The 25622-nt window shown below is 39.7% G+C and overlaps 1 protein-coding gene and 1 pseudogene across 1 annotated transcript; both read right to left on the bottom strand.

The window, feature by feature from the left end:
• Positions 1-1509: 1509 nt before the first annotated feature.
• On the bottom strand, positions 1510-5307 carry LOC132168532 (myrcene synthase, chloroplastic-like). Its single transcript, XM_088513360.1, has 7 exons — positions 5185-5307; positions 4787-5054; positions 4313-4688; positions 2649-2867; positions 2421-2559; positions 2049-2297; positions 1510-1926 (listed from the first exon to the last, which is right to left on the bottom strand). The coding sequence occupies exons 1-7, from the start codon at positions 5290-5292 to the stop codon at positions 1588-1590; spliced, it is 1698 nt and encodes a 565-aa protein (XP_088369486.1). The 5' UTR covers positions 5293-5307; the 3' UTR covers positions 1510-1587.
• Positions 5308-23827: 18520 nt separating this feature from the next.
• On the bottom strand, positions 23828-25332 carry LOC148587502 (uncharacterized; annotated as a pseudogene).
• Positions 25333-25622: the final 290 nt, after the last annotated feature.

Here is a 25622-nt window from a genome sequence, read left to right as displayed (position 1 = left end):
TAACTATTTTGACTATTACCTTTGAAGATGCTCTAATCTTACTAAATAAACCGCCTCTACGAATTAAAGTGAAAGCAATTCCATTTCCATTTTCTAAAAAAAAAAAAAACAAATATCCAAGCAGTACAATAATTGAAGTGAACAAGGATTTTAATTCCTTTACTACTTTCGAATATGGTATATGTACACTTAAAAAATCAAGAACCCATACACGGCCAATTTTAAAAATAAAAAATTAGGCCCCCTGTTGAACAGTACTTATCGCAGCCTCGAATATTCTGATGCATACAATACAATAAAATGGGAGACAATATAGTACAAACAGCCCAATATTCAGTTTCTTCTTGCTCTGTCAATTAGTTAATAACCTGGATGAAGGTTAACTGTTAAATAACTGATCATATGTCTGATGCAAGTTTGATCATAGGATCATTTAATAACAAATTAAAGGGTTAATAAAATCACTTAATGATTAGTAAGTTAAGACCTTATTTCATGTTGGAAATAATTTTGGATGGTGCACAAATTCTCATTGATATAAAATAATTACAATATGAATATTAATAATAAAATAAATAAAATACAAGAGATAAAATAAGAGTATGAAAAGATCTCACAATGCTATAGAATCACGCAAGAGCATTGTCCTTAAAGGTTGATTCGTGCCTCCCAGAGTGTATAACTCGGTGCGATCAGATCATTTGACACGCAACCTCCCAGGATTAGACTATAGCGTCTACCTTCGTTAAGGACTCACTTCCAATAACGAAGAGTAATAGAACAACCCTTTGATCTTCTTGATGAAAAAACCATATAAAGAAAATACAAAGAATACAAGACAATAGGTAGACATTGCCCCTTATTCTATGCGGCTATAATGTATATATATCTAAATAATCAAATCAGGAAAAATATATATATATGAATATATTTTTACGGTGCTCTTTGGTGGCTATTGATTCATGCTATTAAATTGTTGCATGAATATACAAGATCTTGTAACTGTCATGAATTAGAAGAAACAAAACTGTCCTGAAAATATTTAATGACCAACGGTCATATATAACATAAATCAATATGTGGCTTGTAAGAAAACCTTTAATGATAATCAGTTTGCAAAATAAGTTTAATGACCCAACGGTCAAAACCATGAAACAAATTAAAGTAGAGTTTTGTTCTTCTTCATTAAAACTCTTAAAAAAAAAAAAAAAATTAATATCAAAGGGGAAAACGTTTGAAGCAATTTTAATGACCACCAAATAAAAAAATTGTTTGTAACAGTACAACATTTCAATCCTAGATGCCAATAGAAGTAAAAGCAAGAAATTTAAAGGTATTAATACAAAAGACAATAATTTGGGAATAATATGTCTCATCTCCATTTATTCAGACTCAACATCTTTAACGAAAAAAAAAACACACAGACAAGATAAATAAGGATAGAATTCGATCAACTTCTCCTAAACAAACCTGAAGTTATAACTTCAGGTTTGTTATCTTCTAAGATACCTTAAGGCTTCTAACTCCAATGAAAGATAAAGTGGTAAACAATAGAGAAATAAGATAACTCTAAATGCTAGACTTTCGCTAAGGTTGAGTCTCTAGTACGTCTTTCATGTCGATCCCTATATGTAGAGGAATAGGATGAATGAATAATGATAATATGTGCTTCTTAGTTTCACGGTCTACAACACCATATCCATCCCCGTACTGGTACATGCATTGAGCAATCCTCCCAAGGTTCATTGCGATCTCAATAAATGTTCGAGAGAAGGGAGAACTCGCAGATCCAACTTCTTCATTCATCTTCTTCCACATGGTGCTAATTAAAGACCTTATGTACTCACGGGCGTCTTCTTCAGTTGCACCAGTTTCATTCATGTAACACTGGATTGATTTTGGAACATCACCTCTATCTAACTCATCCTGTGTTTTAAAACACAAACACACATATGTTAATATGAGGATGTTAGGCAATCTTCGTGTAAAGTAATTCAAAAACATTCTTGATGAAACTCTTAGGTATATATGCACTTTGGTTTGCATACCTTAGATGTTCCAAGATCATCTGCGAGTCGTAAAATCATTGATGACCAACGAATTATGTTGGGGTACTCTTCCAAGCAATCCAAAGCTTCCTTTGTTACAGGATTTGTGACAAAAAAATAAGCATGCCCTAATAAAACTGGTCCTGATATTGAAATCCATGCATTTTGAATGTATTCTTGAAAGCTTGGTGTATATCTGATGTGGTACCACGTTGCCTCCAACAAATAAGATTTACATAAATCTGCCCACTGAAACATTTATAGTGGAACAATGAATTTGTGGAATATATATAACACATCACATATTTATGAAAAAAAAAAAAAAAAAGAATGTTAAAGATACATAAGGATGATTTTAAGTTCAGTCCATGCCATTTTTCTAAGGTACCGAATGATGTGGAATCCTTGTTCCTTAAGGGTGTCAAATGCCATTTCATTAATTGAATTGTGGAGAGCAAAGAAACATATCTTCATATAATCTGGGAGCTGATCCATTGCATTGGTATCCCATCTGGAATAACAAAGAATTAATACAGTTTCTTAATTTATGTTGAATAGCGATATATGAAGCATTTGAGGTATACTGCTATTAATACGAACCTCTCAATAGCATCGGTGAAGAGCTCGAGTTCATCCAAAGTGCCATATACATCATAAACATCATCTATTGTTGTTAGTAGTGTCCCGACCTTTGTTAACATTTTCCTGCAATATCCAAACCGAGTTTGAAATACAACTCCCACTGACCATAAGAAAGTCTCCATCAGCCTATCCCTAGCAAAGCTCAACTTTTCGCCAAGGCCAGTGCTCCTCCACCACCTTCATGTGAAACAATTTAAAAGGTGATGTTTCAAAACAATTTAAACAAAAAAAAAAAAAAAAAAAAAAGGAATGCTGATTGATGAATGTTTAAGAATACTTAGCAGCATTTCTTTATTTACAATTATGAAGATTAAAAATTTGCTTAAAATAGTATTCCAATAAAGGGTTTAAAATCGAGAAGTGTCGTACCTAAAAGAAAAAAGATACTAAAAAAAAAAAAAAAAAACTCACATTGTCAGAGAAAATGTCTTGACAAATATATATATATATATATATATATATATATATATATATATCTCTCGAAAAAGGCTCAAACATATTCGTGCCATATAAAGGATTGTGTCTTTGTCACACTTCCAATTGCTAAGGTGCTAAGGTTTTAAATTTTTGTAATGTCGCACCTCCATTAGGATTTTTATATTGTCAAAATATCACTATTTTTATAATATATATATATATATATATATATATATATATATATATGTATATATATATATTGCAAAGATTCAAGCGTAGGTATTTTTGCAAATTTCGTTAAATCTTGACCAACATCTTGAATCTTTGCAATTTTTTATTTTATTTTTTAATTTTGTAATAAAAAAATATGGGTATTTTGAAAATTTTGGCAAGATTTAACGAAAAAGTAATGGAGGGGGACATTACAATAGTGCCAAAACGCATGAAAGTTTAAAGGGATTTTGTAAAGTTTCTCATTACCTTTTTTGCACTAACACCTTCAAACTTTAAAAAGTGACATCAAAGCTTTCCATACTACCATTGCATGTCAAATTAAACAATTTTACATTTTTCTCCCCAAAATACGTTCAAGTTATTCAAAAATAACCATTTGACAAAAATTAAAATTATTAAAAAAAAAAAACATAAAACATAAAAAAAATGGGTGCCATTTCCATGTTAGCCCCTTAATTATTATTATTATTTTTCAAATGGTTGTTTTTATATATTTTTAATTTTATTTTTGCTAATAAAATCTAGGGTATTTTGCAAAGAAAAATACAAAAGTGTCTAATTTGACACCCAATGATAGTATGTGGGGCCTTAATCACTTTTTAAAGTTTGGAGGCGTAATTGCAAAACAAATGATAGTTTAGAGGGCTAAATTATATTTTTACCTTTTGTTAAGATATATTTTTTTTTGTATGCGGATATGAGATGAAAGAATTGGAGTGTGCAAATCAACTCATAAAGGTAGGAACATATTTTCTTTGGTTTAAATTTAATTTAATTTTTATAATATGAAAGTATAATTGTTTTTTCTCATTTATAATACGTTTTAAGATGTAATTTTGTGCGCAATGTATTTGATTTCGCGGCTTTGGCAACTTAAGATTTCTTATGAAGAATTTAAGATAAAAGCTCACCCATATATAGTGCAAGCTATAGCTAGGCTAGTTAAGAATAAGAATAAACATGCATTCTACCTTGACACTTCTTTTAGATCTTCTTGGTGGGCTGCTTGGACAATGTTGAAATCCAATTCTGCGAGATCAAGCAAGATAGGGTTCATGTCTTGTCTCCTTCTGTATGCATCAATGAACCACAACGCTTCCAACCTTAACATCCTCCAATGAAGAGGAAGCTCCAGGGCATGGTTCACTACAGCAGTAAGATTTTGATCTTTGCTTTGCTTGACGTACTCTGAGAGTTGCTTGGTAGCAAAATCTCTTGCTTCCTCTAATATACTTTCGCCTTCTACCGAATGGAATGAGGCTTCATACAAGCATAGCATTCCCTTGATATCATCACTTAGGCATGCCTTGAAGCTCCCCATTTCATTCTTGAAACTATTAAAAATCTCTGAAATCAACAAAGCCCACCAGTCAATAACTAAAAGTAATATATGGGTTAAATATTAAGCCTCCTCAGAAATAGATTACTATAATTAAGTTGTTTACCTTGAGGCACACTATATCCATGCTGTCTTAGCAATCTAAATTCAAGAGATGTGGCGTATATATTCTCATTGTTGCACATTTTGCCACCATGGTTAGCATTGTATATACCTTCCAAGGTCCTTTGTATTTCATCATCAAAGTGGTAAGATATTCCAAGTCTTTGCAATATATCAATCAACTCAAGTCTTTCTAAAGGATCCACGACTTTATGAAACATCATCCTCACTTCTCCCTTCAGCTTATCAACTTGTCCGTTGAATGACTCCCCCTGCCAATTCAATTTTCTCATGATTAGCTGGGAACTACTAATTAAGACTAAAAATAAAAAAAAAATAAAAAACCTAAAAAAAAAAAAAAAAAAAAAAAGATATATACATATATATGTATATACCACGTACATAAACACTTGTAAGTGACTGGATGTAATCATAGTGCCAAATGGGAGGTTGGTAATTTGCTGTTCGTCGAACAATATTGGAAGGAGTTGAGATTTGGGTGGTGGCCATGCATACGAAAGTAGGAGGAACACTTGTGGATTTCACGAATGATGAGATGGGACTTTTAGATGGGAGCCATTGCCGATCGAGTGAAGCAAGATGGTAAAAATCTATTGATGGAAGCTAGGCTTTCAGTGATGAAGCTTGCTGTGGTTTTTGGATTGAATGGATGGATACTTGAGAAAAATACGCTTCCTATGAATACCTTTATATAGAGACGGGGGAGGGGGGGACCGGCTAGGGCAATGGTCCCCCCACTTCCTCAAAAAAGTTATTACCGATTATTCAAATTGCTATAGCTAGCTTCCAAAAAGTCTCTATAATTAATACACGTTTGCAATGACGTTGCTTACACACAGAGACGGAGGGAGGGGGGACCGGCTTAATTGGCCATTGAGGGTGGCTAAGCCACCCCCCATGGCCGGTCTATGGGGGATTTCGGCCTCCCCCTTTTTGGCCTTTGAGGTTGGCCGAAACAACACCATGGCCTATAAAAGTGGCCATACCAGCCGTCTAGGGGAGGTCAAAACTACCCTCATGGCCTCTGGGGTGGTTCGACCACCCAAAAGAACCTGCAAGGCCTTTTTGGAGGTGGCCAAACCACCCCCAACTGCTTGGTAATCCAATAGCCTTTAGGGGTTGCCCAAGGGCTTGCGGCCCCCATAGCCTCTAGGGGTTGCCCAAGGACTTGCCACCCCCATAGCCTTTAAACCCTAAACCCTAAACAAAAAATCCACGCCAATGGCCAGCAATAAAAAAACCATCAACATCTACACAAATCCCCCATACTACAACTATCATTAGCCAATGTCGATTGCTGACAAACCCATAGTCCACAAACTCAAAATCCATGCTAACGGGTAACCATCAAAACCCATCAACACCTACACAAAACCCCTACACTACAACTATCATTATCTAATGTCGACTGCCAACAACCCCATTGTTCACAATCTCAAAATTCACGCCAATAGCCAGCGATAAAAACCCACCAAGTCCAACAAAGAGAGCATTTAGCCTCATAATTTGGCAATTTAAAAGTACGTTTTTAAATAAAATTATAGAAAGTGTCCCGTGTGGAAATGAGTTTGAAAGCAGCAAATAGACTACATACCAATTAATGTATGTAGCCAACAAAAGGTTTAGAGGTTGTGGTTGTGAGTGGAGATTGAGGTTGGTGAACTAGTAGGTGGGGAAGCCTAGGTTTGGGGATTTTTTAGGAGAGAGAAGAGAGCTATTTGCTCTCTGAATGAGGCCGAAACTTAAGGTTAATTACCTTTTTAGTACCTAGGTTTTCACTTTTTTATTTTTTCCCACCAAGGTTTCTAGTCATATGACAAATGGTACTCGACATATGAGAAAAGACCAACTTAGGACCTCCATCACATTCTGTCAGCCCAAATAACATATTGCCACGTGTCTTCACATAACAATGCCACATGTCTTAAAAAAAAAATTAAAAAAAACTAAACCTTTATAAAAAATTATTAAATTTTGGGGTGGCCCGGCCACCTCATTTTGGCCAATGGGGGTGGGCGGCCACCCCCAAATTTGCCATTAAGGGTGGTTAAGCCACCCCCCAAGGCCGGTCTAAGGGTGATTTCGGCCACCCTCATTTTGGACTTTGAAGGTGGCCGAAACAACACCATGGCCTATAAAAGTGGCCAGACCAGCCATCTCGGGTGGCCAAAACCACCCTCATGGACTTTGGGGGCATTTCGACCACCCCAATGAACCCGCAAGGCCGTTTTGGAGGTGGCCAAACCACCCCCAAAGGCTTGGTAATCATATAGCCTTTAGGGGTTCCCCAAGGACTTGCCACGCCCATAGCCTCTAAGCCCTAAACCCTAAACAAAAAATCCATGCCAATGGCCAACGATAAAAAACCCATCAACATCTACACAAAACCCCCATACTACAACTATCATTAGCCAATGTCGATTGATGACAAACCCATAGCTCACAAACTCAAAATCATGCTAACGGGTAACCATAAAAACCCATCAACACCTACACAAAATCCCTACACTACAACTATCATTATCTAATGTCGACTGCTAACAACTCCATTGTTCACAATCTCAAAATTCACGCCAATGGCCAGCGATAAAAACCCACCAAGTCCAACAAAGAGAGCATTTAGCCTCATAATTTGGCAATTTAAAAGTACGTTTTTAAATAAAATTATAGAAAGTGTCCCGTTTGGAAATGAGTTTGAAAGCAGCAAATAGACTACATACCAATTAATGTATGTAGCCAACGAAAGGTTTAGAGGTTGTGGTTGTGAGTGGAGATTGAGGTTGGTGAACTAATAGGTGGGGAAGCCTAGGTTTGGGGATTTTAGAGGAGAGAGAAGAGAGCTATTTGCTTTTTGAATGAGGTCGAAACTTAAGGTTAATTACCTTTTTAGTACCTAGGTTTTCATTTTTCCATTTTGTCCCACCTAGGTTTCAAGTCATATGACAAATGGTACTCGACATATGAGAAAGACCAACTTAGGACCTCCATCACATTCCGTCAGCCCAAATAACATATTGCCACGTGTCTTAAAAAAAATTAAAAAAACTAAACCTTTATAAAAAATTATTAAATTTTGGGGTGGCCCGGCCACCTCATTTTGGCCAATGGGGGTGGGCTGCCACCCCCAAATTGGCCATTGAGGGTGGTTAAGCCATCCCCCAAGGCCGGTCTAACGGTGATTTCGGCCTCCCCCTTTTTGGCCTTTGAAGGTGGCCGAAACAACACCATGGCCTATAAAAGTGGCCATACCAGCCGTCTAGGGGAGGTCAAAACTACCCTCATGGCCTCTGGGGTGGTTCGACCACTCAAAAGAACCTGCAAGGCCTTTTTGGAGGTGGCCAAACCACCCCCAAGTGCTTGGTAATCCAATAACCTTTAGGGGTTGCCCAAGGGCTTGCCGCCCCCATAGCCTCTAGGGGTTGCCCAAGGACTTGCCACCCCCATAGCCTTTAAACCCTAAACCCTAAACAAAAAATCCACGCCAATGGCCAGCAATAAAAAAACCATCAACATCTACAGAAATCCCCCATACTACAACTATCATTAGCCAATGTCGATTGCTGACAAACCCATACTCCACAAACTCAAAATCCATGCTAACGGGTAACCATAAAAACCCATCAACACCTACACAAAACCCCTACACTACAACTATCATTATCTAATGTCGACTGCCAACAACCCCATTGTTCACAATCTCAAAATTCACGCCATTGGCCAGCGATAAAAACCCACCAAGTCCAACAAAGAGAGCATTTAGCCTCATAATTTGGCAATTTAAAAGTACGTTTTTAAATAAAATTATAGAAAGTGTCCCGTGTGGAAATGAGTTTGAAAGCAGCAAATAGACTACATACCAATTAATGTATGTAGCCAACAAAAGGTTTAGAGGTTGTGGTTGTGAGTGGAGATTGAGGTTGGTGAACTAGTAGGTGGGGAAGCCTAGGTTTGGGGATTTTTTAGGAGAGAGAAGAGAGCTATTTGCTCTCTGAATGAGGCCGAAACTTAAGGTTAATTACCTTTTTAGTACCTAGGTTTTCACTTTTTTATTTTTTCCCACCAAGGTTTCTAGTCATATGACAAATGGTACTCGACATATGAGAAAAGACCAACTTAGGACCTCCATCACATTCTGTCAGCCCAAATAACATATTGCCACGTGTCTTCACATAACAATGCCACATGTCTTAAAAAAAAATTAAAAAAACTAAACCTTTATAAAAAATTATTAAATTTTGGGGTGGCCCGGCCACCTCATTTTGGCCAATGGGGGTGGGCGGCCACCCCCAAATTTGCCATTAAGGGTGGTTAAGCCACCCCCCAAGGCCGGTCTAAGGGTGATTTCGGCCACCCTCATTTTGGACTTTGAAGGTGGCCGAAACAACACCATGGCCTATAAAAGTGGCCAGACCAGCCATCTCGGGTGGCCAAAACCACCCTCATGGACTCTGGGGGCATTTCGACCACCCCAATGAACCCGCAAGGCCGTTTTGGAGGTGGCCAAACCACCCCCAAAGGCTTGGTAATCATATAGCCTTTAGGGGTTCCCCAAGGACTTGCCACGCCCATAGCCTCTAAGCCCTAAACCCTAAACAAAAAATCCATGCCAATGGCCAACGATAAAAAACCCATCAACATCTACACAAAACCCCCATACTACAACTATCATTAGCCAATGTCGATTGATGACAAACCCATAGCTCACAAACTCAAAATCATGCTAACGGGTAACCATAAAAACCCATCAACACCTACACAAAATCCCTACACTACAACTATCATTATCTAATGTCGACTGCTAACAACCCCATTGTTCACAATCTCAAAATTCACGCCAATGGCCAGCGATAAAAACCCACCAAGTCCAACAAAGAGAGCATTTAGCCTCATAATTTGGCAATTTAAAAGTACGTTTTTAAATAAAATTATAGAAAGTGTCCCGTTTGGAAATGAGTTTGAAAGCAGCAAATAGACTACATACCAATTAATGTATGTAGCCAACGAAAGGTTTAGAGGTTGTGGTTGTGAGTGGAGATTGAGGTTGGTGAACTAATAGGTGGGGAAGCCTAGGTTTGGGGATTTTAGAGGAGAGAGAAGAGAGCTATTTGCTTTTTGAATGAGGTCGAAACTTAAGGTTAATTACCTTTTTAGTACCTAGGTTTTCATTTTTCCATTTTGTCCCACCTAGGTTTCAAGTCATATGACAAATGGTACTCGACATATGAGAAAGACCAACTTAGGACCTCCATCACATTCCGTCAGCCCAAATAACATATTGCCACGTGTCTTAAAAAAAATTAAAAAAACTAAACCTTTATAAAAAATTATTAAATTTTGGGGTGGCCCGGCCACCTCATTTTGGCCAATGGGGGTGGGCTGCCACCCCCAAATTGGCCATTGAGGGTGGTTAAGCCACCCCCCAAGGCCGGTCTAACGGTGATTTCGGCCTCCCCCTTTTTGGCCTTTGAAGGTGGCCGAAACAACACCATGGCCTATAAAAGTGGCCATACCAGCCGTCTAGGGGAGGTCAAAACTACCCTCATGGCCTCTGGGGTGGTTCGACCACCCAAAAGAACCTGCAAGGCCTTTTTGGAGGTGGCCAAACCACCCCCAAGTGCTTGGTAATCCAATAACCTTTAGGGGTTGCCCAAGGGCTTGCCGCCCCCATAGCCTCTAGGGGTTGCCCAAGGACTTGCCACCCCCATAGCCTTTAAACCCTAAACCCTAAACAAAAAATCCACGCCAATGGCCAGCAATAAAAAAACCATCAACATCTACAGAAATCCCCCATACTACAACTATCATTAGCCAATGTCGATTGCTGACAAACCCATACTCCACAAACTCAAAATCCATGCTAACGGGTAACCATAAAAACCCATCAACACCTACACAAAACCCCTACACTACAACTATCATTATCTAATGTCGACTGCCAACAACCCCATTGTTCACAATCTCAAAATTCACGCCATTGGCCAGCGATAAAAACCCACCAAGTCCAACAAAGAGAGCATTTAGCCTCATAATTTGGCAATTTAAAAGTACGTTTTTAAATAAAATTATAGAAAGTGTCCCGTGTGGAAATGAGTTTGAAAGCAGCAAATAGACTACATACCAATTAATGTATGTAGCCAACAAAAGGTTTAGAGGTTGTGGTTGTGAGTGGAGATTGAGGTTGGTGAACTAGTAGGTGGGGAAGCCTAGGTTTGGGGATTTTTTAGGAGAGAGAAGAGAGCTATTTGCTCTCTGAATGAGGCCGAAACTTAAGGTTAATTACCTTTTTAGTACCTAGGTTTTCACTTTTTTATTTTTTCCCACCAAGGTTTCTAGTCATATGACAAATGGTACTCGACATATGAGAAAAGACCAACTTAGGACCTCCATCACATTCTGTCAGCCCAAATAACATATTGCCACGTGTCTTCACATAACAATGCCACATGTCTTAAAAAAAAATTAAAAAAACTAAACCTTTATAAAAAATTATTAAATTTTGGGGTGGCCCGGCCACCTCATTTTGGCCAATGGGGGTGGGCGGCCACCCCCAAATTTGCCATTAAGGGTGGTTAAGCCACCCCCCAAGGCCGGTCTAAGGGTGATTTCGGCCACCCTCATTTTGGACTTTGAAGGTGGCCGAAACAACACCATGGCCTATAAAAGTGGCCAGACCAGCCATCTCGGGTGGCCAAAACCACCCTCATGGACTCTGGGGGCATTTCGACCACCCCAATGAACCCGCAAGGCCGTTTTGGAGGTGGCCAAACCACCCCCAAAGGCTTGGTAATCATATAGCCTTTAGGGGTTCCCCAAGGACTTGCCACGCCCATAGCCTCTAAGCCCTAAACCCTAAACAAAAAATCCATGCCAATGGCCAACGATAAAAAACCCATCAACATCTACACAAAACCCCCATACTACAACTATCATTAGCCAATGTCGATTGATGACAAACCCATAGCTCACAAACTCAAAATCATGCTAACGGGTAACCATAAAAACCCATCAACACCTACACAAAATCCCTACACTACAACTATCATTATCTAATGTCGACTGCTAACAACCCCATTGTTCACAATCTCAAAATTCACGCCAATGGCCAGCGATAAAAACCCACCAAGTCCAACAAAGAGAGCATTTAGCCTCATAATTTGGCAATTTAAAAGTACGTTTTTAAATAAAATTATAGAAAGTGTCCCGTTTGGAAATGAGTTTGAAAGCAGCAAATAGACTACATACCAATTAATGTATGTAGCCAACGAAAGGTTTAGAGGTTGTGGTTGTGAGTGGAGATTGAGGTTGGTGAACTAATAGGTGGGGAAGCCTAGGTTTGGGGATTTTAGAGGAGAGAGAAGAGAGCTATTTGCTTTTTGAATGAGGTCGAAACTTAAGGTTAATTACCTTTTTAGTACCTAGGTTTTCATTTTTCCATTTTGTCCCACCTAGGTTTCAAGTCATATGACAAATGGTACTCGACATATGAGAAAGACCAACTTAGGACCTCCATCACATTCCGTCAGCCCAAATAACATATTGCCACGTGTCTTAAAAAAAATTAAAAAAACTAAACCTTTATAAAAAATTATTAAATTTTGGGGTGGCCCGGCCACCTCATTTTGGCCAATGGGGGTGGGCTGCCACCCCCAAATTGGCCATTGAGGGTGGTTAAGCCACCCCCCAAGGCCGGTCTAACGGTGATTTCGGCCTCCCCCTTTTTGGCCTTTGAAGGTGGCCGAAACAACACCATGGCCTATAAAAGTGGCCATACCAGCCGTCTAGGGGAGGTCAAAACTACCCTCATGGCCTCTGGGGTGGTTCGACCACCCAAAAGAACCTGCAAGGCCTTTTTGGAGGTGGCCAAACCACCCCCAAGTGCTTGGTAATCCAATAACCTTTAGGGGTTGCCCAAGGGCTTGCCGCCCCCATAGCCTCTAGGGGTTGCCCAAGGACTTGCCACCCCCATAGCCTTTAAACCCTAAACCCTAAACAAAAAATCCACGCCAATGGCCAGCAATAAAAAAACCATCAACATCTACAGAAATCCCCCATACTACAACTATCATTAGCCAATGTCGATTGCTGACAAACCCATACTCCACAAACTCAAAATCCATGCTAACGGGTAACCATAAAAACCCATCAACACCTACACAAAACCCCTACACTACAACTATCATTATCTAATGTCGACTGCCAACAACCCCATTGTTCACAATCTCAAAATTCACGCCATTGGCCAGCGATAAAAACCCACCAAGTCCAACAAAGAGAGCATTTAGCCTCATAATTTGGCAATTTAAAAGTACGTTTTTAAATAAAATTATAGAAAGTGTCCCGTGTGGAAATGAGTTTGAAAGCAGCAAATAGACTACATACCAATTAATGTATGTAGCCAACAAAAGGTTTAGAGGTTGTGGTTGTGAGTGGAGATTGAGGTTGGTGAACTAGTAGGTGGGGAAGCCTAGGTTTGGGGATTTTTTAGGAGAGAGAAGAGAGCTATTTGCTCTCTGAATGAGGCCGAAACTTAAGGTTAATTACCTTTTTAGTACCTAGGTTTTCACTTTTTTATTTTTTCCCACCAAGGTTTCAAGTCATATGACAAATGGTACTCGACATATGAGAAAAGACCAACTTAGGACCTCCATCACATTCCGTCAGCCCAAATAACATATTGCCACGTGTCTTCACATAACAATGCCACATGTCTTAAAAAAAATAAAAAAAACTAAACCTTTATAAAAAATTATTAAATTTTGGGTGGCCCGGCCACCTCATTTTGGCCAATGGGGGTGGGCGGCCACCCCCAAATTTGCCATTAAGGGTGGTTAAGCCACCCCCCAAGGCCGGTCTAAGGGTGATTTCGGCCACCCTCATTTTGGACTTTGAAGGTGGCCAAAACAACACCATGGCCTATAAAAGTGGCCAGACCAGCCATCTCGGGTGGCCAAAACCACCCTCATGGACTCTGGGGGCATTTCGACCACCCCAATGAACCCGCAAGGCCGTTTTGGAGGTGGCCAAACCACCCCCAAAGGCTTGGTAATCATATAGCCTTTAGGGGTTCCCCAAGGACTTGCCACGCCCATAGCCTCTAAACCCAAAACCCTAAACAAAAAATCCATGCCAATGGCCAACGATAAAAAACCCATCAACATCTACACAAAACCCCCATACTACAACTATCATTAGCCAATGTCGATTGATGACAAACCCATAGCTCACAAACTCAAAATCATGCTAACGGGTAACCATAAAAACCCATCAACACCTACACAAAATCCCTACACTACAACTATCATTATCTAATGTCGACTGCTAACAACCCCATTGTTCACAATCTCAAAATTCACGCCAATGGCCAGCGATAAAAACCCACCAAGTCCAACAAAGAGAGCATTTAGCCTCATAATTTGGCAATTTAAAAGTACGTTTTTAAATAAAATTATAGAAAGTGTCCCGTTTGGAAATGAGTTTGAAAGCAGCAAATAGACTACATACCAATTAATGTATGTAGCCAACGAAAGGTTTAGAGGTTGTGGTTGTGAGTGGAGATTGAGGTTGGTGAACTAATAAGTGGGGAAGTTAGGTTTGGGCATTTTAGAGGAGAGAGAAGAGAGCTATTTGCTCTTTGAATGAGGTCGAAACTTAAGGTTAATTACCTTTTTAGTACCTAGGTTTTCATTTTTCCATTTTGTCCCACCTAGGTTTCAAGTCATATGACAAATGGTACTCGACATATGAGAAAGACCAACTTAGGACCTCCATCACATTCCGTAAGCCCAAATAACATATTGCCACGTGTCTTAAAAAAAATTAAAAAAACTAAACCTTTATAAAAAATTATTAAATTTTGGGGTGGCCCGGCCACCTCATTTTGGCCAATGGGGGTGGGCGGCCACCCCCAAATTGGCCATTGAGGGTGGTTAAGCCAACCCCCAAGGCCGGTCTAACGGTGATTTCGGCCTCCCCCTTTTTGGCCTTTGAAGGTGGCCGAAACAACACCATGGCCTATAAAAGTGGCCATACCGGCCGTCTAGGGGAGGTCAAAACTACCCTCATGGCCGCTGGGGTGGTTCGACCACCCAAAAGAACCTGCAAGGCCTTTTTGGAGGTGGCCAAACCACCCCCAAGTGCTTGGTAATCCAATAGCCTTTAGGGGTTGCCCAAGGGCTTGCTGCCCCCATATCCTCTAGGGGTTGCCCAAGGGCTTGCCACCCCCATAACCTCTAAACCCTAAACCCTAAACAAAAAATCCATGCCAATGGCCAGCGATAAAAAACCCATCAACATCAACACAAAATCCCCATACTACAACTATCATTACCCAATGTTGATTGCTAACAAACCCGTAGTTCACAAACTCAAAATCCATGCTAATGGGTAACCATAAAAACCCATCAACACCTACACAAAACCCCTACACTACAACTATCATTATCTAATGTCGACTGCCAACAACCCCATTGTTCACAATCTCAAAATTCACGCCAATGGCCAGCGATAAAAACCCACCAAGTCCAACAAAGAGAGCATTTAGCCTCATAATTTGGCAATTTAAAAGTACGTTTTTAAATAAAATTATAGAAAGTGTCCCGTGTGGAAATGAGTTTGAAAGCAGCAAATAGACTACATACCAATTAATGTATGTAGCCAACAAAAGGTTTAGAGGTTGTGGTTGTGAGTGGAGATTGAGGTTGGTGAACTAGTAGGTAGGGAAGCCTAGGTTTGGGGATTTTTTAGGAGAGAGAAGAGAGCTATTTGCTCTCTGAATGAGGCCGAAACTTAAGGTTAATTACCTTTTTAGTACCTAGGTTTTCACTTTTTTATTTTTTCCCACCAAGGTTTCAAGTCATATGACAAATGGTACTCGACATATGAGAAAAGACCAACTTAGGACCTCCATCACATTCCGTCAGCCCAAATAACATATTGCCACGTGTCTTCACATAACAATGCCACATGTCTTAAAAAAAATAAAAAAAACTAAACCTTTATAAAAAATTATTAAATTTTGGGGTGGCCCGGCCACCTCATTTTGGCCAATGGGGGTGGGCGGCCACCCCCAAATTTTCCATTAAGGGTGGTTAGGCCACCCCCCAAGGCCGGTCTAAGGGTTATTTCGGCCACCCTCATTTTGGACTTTGAAGGTGGCCGAAACAACACCATGGCCTATAAAAGTGGCCAGACCAGCCATCTCGGGTGGCCAAAACCACCCTCATGGACTCTGGGGGCATTTCGACCACCCCAATGAACCCGCAAGGCCGTTTTGGAGGTGGCCAAACCACCCCCAAAGGCTTGGTAATCATATAGCCTTTAGGGGTTCCCCAAGGACTTGCCACGCCCATAGCCTCTAAGCCCTAAACCCTAAACAAAAAATCCATGCCAATGGCCAACGATAAAAAACCCATCAACATCTACACAAAACCCCCATACTACAACTATCATTAGCCAATGTCGATTGATGACAAACCCATAGCTCACAAACTCAAAATCATGCTAACGGGTAACCATAAAAACCCATCAACACCTACACAAAATCCCTACACTACAACTATCATTATCTAATGTCGACTGCTAACAACCCTATTGTTCACAATCTCAAAATTCACGCCAATGGCCAGCGATAAAAACCCACCAAGTCCAACAAAGAGAGCATTTAGCCTCATAATTTGGCAATTTAAAAGTACGTTTTTAAATAAAATTATAGAAAGTGTCCCGTTTGGAAATGAGTTTGAAAGCAGCAAATAGACTACATACCAATTAATGTATGTAGCCAACGAAAGGTTTAGAGGTTGTGGTTGTGAGTGGAGATTGAGGTTGGTGAACTAATAGGTGGGGAAGCCTAGGTTTGGGGATTTTAGAGGAGAGAGAAGAGAGCTATTTGCTCTTTGAATGAGGTCGAAACTTAAGGTTAATTACCTTTTTAGTACCTAGGTTTTCATTTTTCCATTTTGTCCCACCTAGGTTTCAAGTCATATGACAAATGGTACTCGACATATGAGAAAAGACCAACTTAGGACCTCCATCACATTCCGTCAGCCCAAATAACATATTGCCACGTGTCTTAAAAAAAATTAAAAAAACTAAACCTTTATAAAAAATTATTAAATTTTGGGGTGGCCCGGCCACCTCATTTTGGCCAATGGGGGTGGGCGGCCACCCCCAAATTGGCCATTGAGGGTGGTTAAGCCACCCCCCAAGGCCGGTCTAAGGGTGATTTCGGCCACCCTCATTTTGGCCTTTGAAGGTGGCCAAAACAACATCATGGCCTATAATAGTGGCCAGACCAGCCGTCTCGGGTGGCCAGAACCACCCTCATGGACTCTGGGGGCATTTCGACCACCCCAATGAACCCGCAAGGCCGTTTTGGAGGTGGCCAAACCTCCCCCAAGGGCTTGGTAATCCTATAGCCTTTAGGGGTTGCCCAAGGGCTTGCCACCCCCATATCCTCTAGGGGTTGCCCAAGGGCTTGCCACCCCCATAGCCTCTAAACCCCAAACCCTAAACAAAAAATCCATGCCAATGGCCAGCGATAAAAAACCCATCAACATCAACATAAAATCCCCATACTACAACTATCATTACCCAATGTTGATTGCTAACAAACCCGTAGTTCACAAACTCAAAATCCATGCTAATGGGTAACCATAAAATCCCATCAACACCTACACAAAACCCCTACAGTACAACTATCATTATCTAATGTTAACTGCCAACAACCCCATTGTTCACAATCTCAAAATTCACGCCAATGGCCAGCGATAAAAACCCACCAAGTCCAACAAAGAGAGCATTTAGCCTCATAATTTGGCAATTTAAAAGTAGGTTTTTAAATAAAATTATAGAAAGTGTCCCGTTTGGAAATGAGTTTGAAGGCTGCAAATAGACTACATACCAATTAATGTATGTAGCCAACAAAAGGTTTAGAGGTTGTGGTTGTGAGTGGAGATTGAGGTTGGTGAACTAGTAGGAGGGGAAGCCCAGGTTTGGGGATTTTTTAGGAGAGAGAAGAGAGCTATTTGCTCTCTGAATGAAGTCGAAACTTAAGGTTAATTACCTTTTTAGTACCTAGGTTTACACATTTTTATTTTTTCTCACCTAAGTTTCAACTCATATGACAGATGGTACCTGACTTATGAGAAAAGACCAACTTAGCACCTCTATCACATTCTGTCGGCCCAAAATAACATATTGCCACGTGTCGTCACATAACAATGCCACGTATCTTTAAAAAATAAAAAAACTAAACCTGTAAAAAAAATTATAAAATTTCGGGGTGGCCCCGCCACCTCATTTAGGCCAATGGGGGTTGCCGGCCGCTCCGAATTTGGCCATTAGGGGTGGCTTAGGCCAGTCTAGGGGTGATTTAGGCCACCCCTTTTTGGCCATTGAGGATGGCTGAAACCACCCCATGGCCTCTAAGGTTGGTTCACCGTCTGGGGGTGGCCAAAACCACCCTCTTTGCCTCTGGGGGTGGTTCGACCACCCGCAAGGCCAATTTGGGGGTGGCCGAACCACCCCCAAGGGCTTGTCACCCTCATCGCCTCTAAGGGTTGGCCAAGGGCTTTAGGGGTGGTTTCAGCCACCCTTTTTTCTGCGACTCCCATGGCCTCTTGGGGTGGCCGAGCCACCCCCAATGGGGTTTTTAAGGGTTTGGTTTTTTAAATTTTTAATTATTATATTCATTGTTTGTCTATACTTTCCACTCAAATTATTATATTTCATTCTCAATCTTCTTTCCAATTTTTTTTTTCTTTCCAAATTTTAAATCGTGACATGTATCCCTCAATTTGAAATTTGAGACCCATTGTTAAACCAATGTACAAATCATGATAATTGGGACAAAACCCCACAATATAACTATCATTATCCAATGTCGACTGCCTACAACTCCGAAGTTCAAAAACTCAAAATCCATGCCAATGGCCATCGATAAAAACCCATCAACACTTGCATAAAGCGCCCACACTACACCATTATCTTTGAGAATCCAATGTAGGTGACTCCTTCAATGTGGAAATCTAATATTTTTCCTTTGATTGAGCTGTTGGCAAGAATATAATAAAAGAAAATAATGAGAATGATATTTAAAGGTAAATAAAGAAGATAATAGAGAATTTGTTAGCTAGAGAGGATATAGAAAAAACGGTAGCTAAAATAGAGACAAAAGCAAAAGCAACTTTTTCGGTAACTTTACTAAATAAACAAAGTAACTTTACTAAATAAACAGCCTCTACTCTCTCCCTCTCTCTCTCTCTCTCTCTATATATATATATATATAGTACGTTGTGGTGTTCTAGACAATTATAGTAATTCAAATCTTCTTTTTCTTTTTTTCTTGTTCTTAATAAAATAAAGATTAATGCGCAACAACTTTCGCACTGGTGCAGTTCAATACCTTGCTTGTTTATCATTGAAAAAACAAAATATTTAAAGAATGGGAAAGAAGCCCCCAATAATTACCCCAGAATAATCAATATAGTGCTAGAAAAGAAACAAAAATAATAGGAAATTGGCGAACAAAAAAATGGCCTAGTCCAATAGTTTCTTGGTCCACCATCTAAGAAAGAGTCATTAGAAACAGCAATTTTTGAAACATCCCAAAGTTCTTGTGGTCTCTCCATAAGCAAAATGGGGCATCTATTATGGAGAGGCCTAGTAGGAGGGGGAGGGGGAGAGGGAGGGAAATGAACAAGTAAGCCTTTGATCTGTCGGTCAAGGGGGGGGGGATGCGTAGAGGTGACAGCATTTATTGAGTCATGCTTGACTAGCAAGCATGAAACAAATAAAATTAGAGAATTTAAGCAAATATTCAGTTACTAGTAATAAAGACAATTGACTTTCAGCATGGTAAGGTGATTGTAGACAAACCTTGTTGTTAATGCTAGTTTCGAAGGAAGTTGAATTAATTGATACAAAGCTTGATCTATATGTTACAGAAGCAACCTGCCTGCCATCAAAAACAGCAGATACAACAGCCCAATATTCAGTTTCTTCTTGCTCTGTCAAGTTAAAAACCTGGATGAAGGTTGGCAGTAAGCGCTCAAATTGGTCTTGCTGCACGGACGAAACAGTTCAATAACTCATATGTCTGATGCAAGTTTGATCATAGGATCATTTACTAACAAAGGGTTAATAAAATCACTTAATGATTAGTAAGTTAAGACCCTATTTCAATCCTAGATGCCAATAGAAGTAAAAGCCAGAGATTTATCCTATAATGAAAGGAAGTTTGGTTTCCGTTGAATATTTTGGCATAATTATATCCATTTACCTTTTACAGTATAACCCTTAAATTTTTCTTCTGCCTTCAATAATTTTCTCAAGTTTAACTATGCTCAGAATATTAATGCTCAGAATCCAATTTCCACCGTTTATAATGTAGATTCATGTGTCATGAACGTCCCTGCAAAATTTTAGCTCAATCGGACAACAAACGTCCATCGATCGGTGCTATTGATCAAGGCTAGACAGCATTTCCAGAATGCAGTTTCACCCATTGCATGCCTTGTCCGGCCGGGCCTTCCCCATGTCTGGACAGCAGTTCCATAAACTCTGTTTCTGTTCCGTAAGGCCCAGTCCAGACAGCCCATTAATCTGTCCGGACACCTCGTAAGTTTTAGGTCCAAAAACATGATTTTAAGTGTGTTAGGTCTAAGGTTTTGTCGGGGGTATATATACATCTTTATAGAGAGAAAGATGTACGAAATTCTACCACAGGTTTCGTGAGAGGCTGTCTTTAGAGAGAAAATCTGTGTGAGCCTAATTATTCCTCTTAGAGGATTATTGTTAGTTTTATTGAGCTTTACTGAAAAGTCCATCAGAAGGGTCCGGTAAAAGAGAATCACGTTGAAGAAGATTGTGAGCTTGTCGATCTTACAGAGCCTAGGTCTTGCAAAGGGTTGTAAGTGTTCCAAGTGTCTGTAATCTCTAGATAATCTTTTGATAGTGATTTCCTGGGTTTAGCTGCCTCGGAGAGGTTTTACTTTCAGATCGGTTTCTAGAAGGTTTCCTCTTCGTCACCAAAATCCTTGTGTGTGATTGTTTATATTTTCGTGATTGTTTGCTTTGATCAATATCTATTAATTCCACATAAACTGTGATATTTATTTGTTTAGAGTTTTTCAATTGGTATTAGAGGGGGTTCACTCCGTGAAGAATTAAATTCCTGAGTGTGATCTTTGTTTCTTGTTTAAGATGTCTCAAACCCTTAACACTATGCCTAATTTTAATGGATCAAATTATGGCTATTAGAAGTCCCGTATGAGATTTTTCATAAAATCTATAGACGTTTGGCATGTCATTGAATCTGGTTTTAAAGCTCCACACTACAAAAATCAGCTGATTTTTTGACCATTGATTTCTAACGTGTCAATGGTACTGACACGTCAGAAAACCCTTTCTGACGTGTCATTTTTGACATGTCTCGACGGTTAAAAGAGTGGGTGTCAAAAAATTCAAGTTTTTGACGTGTCAATTTTGGCACGTCAGTCTAACGTGTCAAAAACTGGAACGTCAAAAAAAAAAATTTTGACATTCCTGTTTTACCACGTCAAAATTTATTGACGTGGTGAAAATTCCACGTCAAACATTTATTGACATGGCATTTTACCACGTCAATAAATTTTTAACGTGTCACATCGTTTGACACGTCAATAATTTTTGACATGTCAGACACCTGACACATCAAAAATCGTTTTTTTTTTTTTTCATTTATATATTTTCTAAATTATTCGGGTTAACCTGATATCCACTACAATACATTCAATCCAGTACATTCAATATCCAATACATCCAATCCAATACTTTCAATTCAATCCAATATCTACATTTACATTATCCAATACATTCAATTCAATCCAATATCTACATTTACATCCAATATCCAATACATCCAATTAATCCAATACATCAAACATCTCCAATACATCCAATTAATCAAATACATCAAACATATCCAATAAATCCAATCCAATACATCCAATCCAATACACATATGAAATTCCAATTCAATTTGCATATACATCCAATACATATGAAATTCCAACACAAACTAATTAAACAAAATTCCAACACAGCACAAAACAAAACTAATATCTACATCGAAAATGCGTTCAAACACAACACAAAACAAATATACAATCAAACTATCTCTGTTCTATCTGCTACAAATATACAATCTAAGACAAATATACAACACATATAAGTTTCAACTAGTCTCAACAAACATATAATTTGATCTAACTATATACATCAACAAATAGTAACAAAATATATATACAACTTAACAAACAGCGATGAGAAATCACGTGCTCAGTCCAAGTCAACATAGTTATCCCTCAATGCCTTATCTGCATTACCTGCAAATGAGTTGTGAAACAATGATAATCAATAAAAAAAATCCAAAACAGCGATATACAATGATGCAAATATACGTTTGTTCTAAAATGAACCACGGGAACAATGCGTTGCTAACTGAGACTTTTGTGGAGACACAATTCTAACCGTTAAAGTGATCGATGCGGACTATAGTCATATTAACCGACGAATAATAAAAACAACACTAATATAGCATTGACTCTTTCGGGCGCGGATCCAGAGGTCGACGCGAGTATGGCCTCAAGCTGGCGGAAATGGCATCAAAGATGGCATCTTTCTCTGCTATCTGAGCTTTTTGTTCTTCAATCTGTTTGGCCATCTCATCCATCTCACATCTTTGTTGTGTCCACTCCTCTTCAAGTTCTTTAATCTTATCCGTCATCTGTGAGAACGAGGAGTTCCCAGGGTTCTGCGACCGTGCTTGGGATAGTGTATAGTACGAATGTATGTTGCCCCGTACCAGTAAAACATTCGGACTCACCTGTCGGACCCTGCCAGCGTACTCATGCTTATTTCCTTGCGCTTGAGCATACGCGTCATTCGGTGTCCACTGTACCGTCCCTTCAGTCATGCTCGACGTCAATGCAGGGTCAGTGGGTAACAATTCCTTCATCCTCTCCTATACGTTAAATAACATGTTAGTATCTCATATAAAGAAAGTTAATCATAAATAATTTATCAAAATATAAATCTGTGAGTACTTACACATATCTCCCTAACCACATCATTTGGATAGTCACCATCCTTCTTTGTGTGTGTCGAGATGTAAGCTTGCACTCGAGTAGTAGTAGTGCCCAAAGATAAGGTCTAGATAAAAAAATAAAAAAATAAAATAAAAAACATAAACATACGGCTAGATACGTATATATATCTATATATATGCGGTAAATAAGACAAATACATCTTCATATGTCGCCCTAGCAAAGCTCATCGACCCGATGCAGTGAGGTGTGTTGTTTTTTGCTCCCAATGCCTTCATATAGGCAGCATACTCCTACACAAATATCATTCTTAATATGTCAGACCTAACACAATTACAATTAATGAAACTACAAAATTACAATTGTCCGGACCTGGCAACTGCCCAACACTTGTGGAGCATGGTCATCGGGCTGCGACTCATGTGTGGCACCTATCCCATCATCCACGTTCGCCGGTCCCTGTGTCTCGCTGTCCTCAGGTTGCGATGGCTCACTGTAGTTCAAACATGTGTTCTCGTCTAGGGGGAATAACCGCTCTACATGGCCATGTGAACATATCCCTAACTCGCTCATCGTAGGCAGCGGACTAGGCGTATGATACTCTCGGTCCGTGTTGTATGGAGACGGCTGAGACTGATACCCCATCTGGGTCTGCCCTTCCACATGCTCTGGAAGTACTGGTCTATACCCCTGGTTGTCTACTTGTGGGGACCTCCGTCGTCTACTCTTCCCCCTGATACTCATATCTACTTGTGAAACATATCACGCACCTAATTAATTATATATACAATAGATAAAATATGCACCACAATTACCAATCAATGTAGAAAGAAATAACAAAAAACAAGTCAGTTAGTGTGAACTACATATATAATTTTATTTTTTTGAACCATATACGATTATATTGGATCTAAGTCTGGTCAGACTTAGTCAATGGCATCCTACGGATTCACTTCATTATTGATGGTCAATATGAGCAGCTCACACTCGTGGTGGTTGGCACATTCATCATCAGGACCTTCACCCTGACCAACGTCATATACATTTCTAGGTTTAGTCCTTATAACACAAGTCCAATCAGGGTCCCTTTCATCTTCGATGTAAAAGACTTGGTCAACTTATGACATTAGCATATACAACTCATCAATAATTTGCTAGCCCCGATGGACAAGGTTTTTGAAGCTGACAAGCATCATGCCATACTCGTCTACCTTGTACCCTCTGTCCCTCGTATTGTTAGCCCAATCACACTTGAATAGAACGTACTTGGTCCTGTCGAAGTACTCCACCTCAATTACTTCCGTTAACTTTCCGTAGTACATTTCGCCATCAACAGTCGGCACACACACGCCGTTGTTCTGCATCCCCTTTTCGGCATCGAATGAAAAAGTGCGAAACAACTTCCCGTTACCCACATATCTGTTATATCTGGTAGTTGTCTCCTTCGGCCTTCTACAATGCATTACCAGTTTGTCACCTATTTCCTTCCTGCGTCGATCATCCAATCGATTGACCTGCAAGTATATTATGTACAATTGACCATAAAGAAGTTAGTTTTGTTAGTTGTTTTGAACCATAAGTAAATATAATCGGACTGTAACAGTTAAACATCACTGTAGTCTTACGTAGTCACGGTACCAATCGCAAAACAGCTCATGATGTTGGGTTTTCAACTGATCCTCCGTCATTCGTCCCCTATCGCATGATCGCCTAAGTGTATCCATGTGCATCCTACAATACGAAATTAGTTCTATTATAATTCACAACTAAGGGTGCAAAGTGATATTGAACTTGCATAAACTACTAACACGACTTATGTCTGCAGTTGAAGGAACTCGTTCGAGTTAAACATAAGGTATCGGTGAATCTGTGTCAATGTGACACGGTCGAGGATGACTCATGTTCCCGCCCCTTTAAATCATCCAGGTTTCTTTAAGCTCTATTATGAAATATTGGTGCGTTATCTAAATACCTCGAGAAGAACGCCACCAACTCAATTGCTATGTAACCCTCCGCAATGCAGCCCTCAGGAGCCGCTTTATTGCGTACATTAGATTTGAACCCTCCAAGGCTCCTACATATGAACATAATTCATTCATTATAGTTAGTGACGGTTTTATAATGGAGGGAAAATAAATTAATGAATAATCGTAAAGTTATTTTACCTCTCTGTCGGATACATCCACCTATACTGTATCGGTCCACCGAGTCGGCATTCACGGACAAGATGCACGACCAAGTGAACCATTATGGTAAACAAACTGGGGGGGAAGACCTGTTCCATTTGGCATAAAGTGATACAAACATCACCCTCTAGCCGGTCCATATCTTCTTGTGTCAATGACATTGAACATAGGCCTCTGAAGAATGCAGACATCCCAACAAGTGGTCTAACCACGTTACCTAACAGTGATCCACGCAATTCAATAGGGAGAAGTTGTTGCATAATGACGTGATTGTCATGACTCTTCAAACCGGATATCGTTCTATCATTAAGTCGTACACATCGAAAAATGTTTGAGGCATATCCGTCTGGCACCCTTACATTTCGAAGCACTTTCAAAAAATGTGTTTTCTCATCCTTAGACATAATGTGGCAAGCTGGGGGAATATATATTTGACCATCCTCGCCCGTGTACAAATGAAGTGTATGTCTCAACCCCATTTCTTGCACGTCTTTGCGGGCTGGGAGGTTGTCCTTCATTTTCCCCAGAATGTCCAGTATTGTGCCAAGTA

The sequence above is a fragment of the Corylus avellana genome, chromosome 2 (assembly GCF_965113065.1).
Source record: "Corylus avellana chromosome 2, dhCorAvel1.hap1.2, whole genome shotgun sequence".
Lineage (NCBI taxonomy): Eukaryota > Viridiplantae > Streptophyta > Magnoliopsida > Fagales > Betulaceae > Corylus > Corylus avellana.
Note: the sequence above shows the minus strand (reverse complement) of the source record. Positions and strands in the feature narration are given on the sequence as shown.

What these genes read in the sequence shown, in the direction of transcription:
- LOC132168532 (XM_088513360.1), bottom strand. Translation starts at nt 5,292, where the DNA reads ATGGCCACCACCCAAATCTCAACTCCTTCCAATATTGTTCGACGAACA. An exon ending in TTCACCGATGCTATTGAGAG is followed by an intron (nt 2,560 to 2,648) that starts GTTCGTATTAAT and finishes TTGTTATTCCAG; the next exon opens with ATGGGATACCAATGCAATGG. An exon ending in TTCGGTACCTTAGAAAAATG is followed by an intron (nt 2,298 to 2,420) that starts GCATGGACTGAA and finishes TAAATGTTTCAG; the next exon opens with TGGGCAGATTTATGTAAATC.